This window comes from Nymphalis io, chromosome 5 (assembly GCF_905147045.1).
Source record: "Nymphalis io chromosome 5, ilAglIoxx1.1, whole genome shotgun sequence".
Taxonomy (NCBI): Eukaryota; Metazoa; Arthropoda; class Insecta; order Lepidoptera; family Nymphalidae; genus Nymphalis; species Nymphalis io.
The window spans coordinates 8,643,702-8,647,169 of record NC_065892.1 but is presented as its reverse complement, the minus strand read 5'-3'; the positions used below and the strand labels follow the sequence as shown (position 1 = coordinate 8,647,169).

The 3,468-nt window shown below is 29.9% G+C and overlaps 1 protein-coding gene across 1 annotated transcript; it reads right to left on the bottom strand.

Moving 5' to 3' along the window:
* Nucleotides 1-789: 789 nt before the first annotated feature.
* On the bottom strand, nucleotides 790-2,442 carry LOC126768386 (multiple inositol polyphosphate phosphatase 1-like). Its single transcript, XM_050486411.1, has 4 exons — nucleotides 2,092-2,442; nucleotides 1,859-1,957; nucleotides 1,320-1,777; nucleotides 790-1,035 (listed from the first exon to the last, which is right to left on the bottom strand). Exons 1-4 carry the CDS (start codon nucleotides 2,440-2,442, stop codon nucleotides 873-875), a joined length of 1,071 nt encoding a protein of 356 aa, XP_050342368.1. The 3' UTR covers nucleotides 790-872.
* Nucleotides 2,443-3,468: the final 1,026 nt, after the last annotated feature.

Genomic DNA, 3,468 nt, shown 5'->3' with positions numbered 1-3,468 from the left:
AGCATAATATCGTGGTTATTAAATTTTATAACGAATTGCCGCTCTTCGTAATTATCGACAATCGAAAATTTTAAATGCCACAGATTATATGGCTAGATTTTATCTTTTAATAAATTTTATGAGTAATAAATTAGTATTGAATTACAAGTTTTTACGATTTCATAATTAAGCCATATCTAATATGAATAATGTATACATTGTGTTATAATTATACCTAGACCTGTAATAGTTTTTAATCTTTATTTCTAAAAGTTTTGTTTCTTCGGTAGGTTGAAAACGACACCTTAGACACATTTGGATTAAGAAAATTATTCCGGTTTTATTGTATGTATCTAAGATAGAAACAGTATATAAAACATTATAAGTATATAATGAGAGTATGATTATATACATTTATATTATTGTAATGATAATAAATGAATCTTACTTAACTCGCGCTTGGTTTTAAATATTTACTTCATGGTTATTATTCATATAATAAGTACCAAAAGCAATATTACATATACTACTTTGAAGTATTTCGTAATATGAAACAAATATTCATACATGTACGCTTGCTTATCCTCAAGAGATTAAAATAATTAACGAGATTTAAGATAGCACATGGTAAAGTTTACTTTATTATAATATGTCTGATAAATTTCAAATTAATATTTCAAACTCAGTTCATACAGTTTAATTATGTATTATTTAATAAAAAAACAAACATCAATGTATATCGTTTAATGATTACAAAATAGGTACTAAATTATTTATGGGCTAATCATTTTTTTTATCTATTTCGACTCGAAAATATTTATTTAAAAGGTAAGAATCATGATAAATTAAGTTGTTTCAGTTTCTACCAAACTTTTGGTCATAGAATAAAAAGGTTAATTTTGAATCTCGCAAAAGTCGATAGTGGTGTTAATAAATGGTCGCAATTTGGAGTCGAACTCTCGCCAGGAACAAACGCCCTCCTCACATATCGATCTTATCGGCTCTTCGTTTAAGTAGAACACAACGTTGTAATCCGATAAGCCCTCTTTTACACATCTGTGAACAAAATTTCACAAATTATAAATTATTCTATGCCTTAGTAATTGGCCTAATTTTAGTTTTTACTCTGTGGTTTTGTAATTTAAATATTAAATGATCTGTATTTTTTTTATTTCTTATTGTAAGATGATCATTATTTCTAAGTGTCTTATGGGAAAGGTTCTTAACTTTTATATTTTTGTTTAAATAATATTTGTTAGTGAAAACTACTTATTCTTATATTAGTTAAAAAATACAAATATATACACTGCTAGAACTAACAGCGTCCATACAATACGTACCGGTTTAAGACAGCAACTAAATTGGCAGAAAATACAGAAATCTTACTCGTCCTCCATTTCCTTTCACGGTCTCTATTCGAACCGGTTAATGGTTTATTGTCTTTGAAAAGTCCTAGCGCTGTATATATCTGATCCAGCATGGTAGCATGAGTGACGTAAGCAACGATTTTCTTGCCGTCACCTTGTTTTACATTTTCGAAACTTTGAAACAAATCACCTAACGGAACTTTCCCAAATATCTCGTTCACCGACGTTCCATAACCATTTTTGTAATAATGCCTTAAATCTTGGATGTATTCGAGGACTTGTAAATCATCCTTTGTAAAAAGTGCACACCAGGGACTAAGTTTATCGTCGATGGCGGACCAAGTATAACGACATAAGTCATATAATGCCGTAACGTTTTCATCACTGAGAGTGTAATCTATTCCGCTCCTCCGATGAATTCTGTCTTTTGTCTATAAACAAATATATAACGTATAAATAACGATAATAACATTGACTTTTAAATATCACGATTAAGAGTAATTTATTATTACCGCCAAGTAATCTGGTGAATTAAGAAATTTATCAGCTTCTGCAAAGATTTTAGGATTGTTTTGCACATTTTTCTGGTAAGATGAACACGTGGCGTATGGCTTAAACAAAAAGTAAAATTAAAATCTCTTAATACGCACATATGCACATTTTATATACATAAGTATAAAATAATGATATTCACTATATATTACAAAACAAAACGTAACCAATTAAAATATATATATTTACTTACATCCATTACATCAAGGACATCTTTCGAAGCATCAACGATTAAATTTTTATTTCCTAGTCCCATAACAAAGTGGTTAATGCTCTTTTCAATCCAAGAGCCTCTAGCCGATCGAAACGTGTAACTATTCTGTTGGAGGTTATTTAATAACGTCGGGAATGCTTCTTTCAAACGTTTGCCAAGACCAACCATTTCTTTCCGACCTTCTTCCGTTAAGTCTTGCTTTCCGTCAAAAAAACTCTCATTGAATTCCCAGTTCCGCAAATTCTCAACGTCCTGGGCACAAAGCGAACTGTGACCCTTTTCATAGCTCGATACGACATAATTCCTAATGGATATTGCTTCTTTCATCATTCTACCGAAATGAGCGCTCGGTTGTCTTTTCCCATGTCTATATATACCCCATATGCTGACTGGTTCACACCCTATTATGAAATTATTATAATCATTTATGATCAAAAAAAAAAAAATTAATGTTAAATTACTTCTAGTAATAATTGGACTAACCTTTCAATTTTACAATCGAGTCTCGAATGTCTCCTCGTACAGAATTATAAGGAGTTTCAGTCGATAAATACTTATAAGGGCATCCAGTATTCCAATAACAATAGGATGAGTTCGTAGAATTTACACAGAAAATAAACAATACTATTAAAGTAAGTATTGTCATTTTGATTTAAATTTCGAATTTCTAATATAAAACATGGAGTGTCTTCTCAGATAAAGTTAAAAATGAACTAAGAATGATTCGATATTGTTTCATACATTTTAGGTCCTCGCAACAGGTTTACAAAAGGTAAAAAATATTTACGGGGGCGTCATAAAACTGCCGTCTTCGTCAAACGAAACAAGGGTACTATTTTTTGTCCATTTGCTAACCGTTGAACAAAATACTACATATGATATTTATTACCATTGAATTGGATTATTATTTGAAACTATATCGAAATACATGTCATAAAATTTTATATATATAATAATAAGTATCATGCGGAACTGGTTTGCAAACAAAGCGTATTGCACATCAAAGTACATTACCATACATTTACATAATATAAATATTTATCTTTTATCTCGATAAAGAACAAAAATATTCCCTGTCGTACTCATTATGATTGTTGAGTGAAATAAAAAATACATTTTAACATAGAAATGACGGGATGTCAAATAAACTGAGATAAAAAATACGCGGAACAGGTGGTCGATGTAGATTCATGAATAAATAAGTTTATGAAGTTTGTCCACTGGTTTTTGGACGACGAAAGGCAACTTGCCTTGTGCTTGTTTTTTCGTGAAAACAATGATTTTACCTACTCTCAATTTATTTAAAACTTAATCTATTACAATGAAACTAAAAATAAAGGGCACAAGGTATTATTT

What these genes read in the sequence shown, in the direction of transcription:
- LOC126768386 (XM_050486411.1), bottom strand. Translation starts at nt 2,442, where the DNA reads ATGATGAAAGAAGCAATATCCATTAGGAATTATGTCGTATCGAGCTAT. An exon ending in ATGTCCTTGATGTAATGGAT is followed by an intron (nt 1,958 to 2,091) that starts GTAAGTAAATAT and finishes TTTTTGTTTAAG; the next exon opens with CCATACGCCACGTGTTCATC. An exon ending in ATTCACCAGATTACTTGGCG is followed by an intron (nt 1,778 to 1,858) that starts GTAATAATAAAT and finishes ATTTGTTTATAG; the next exon opens with ACAAAAGACAGAATTCATCG.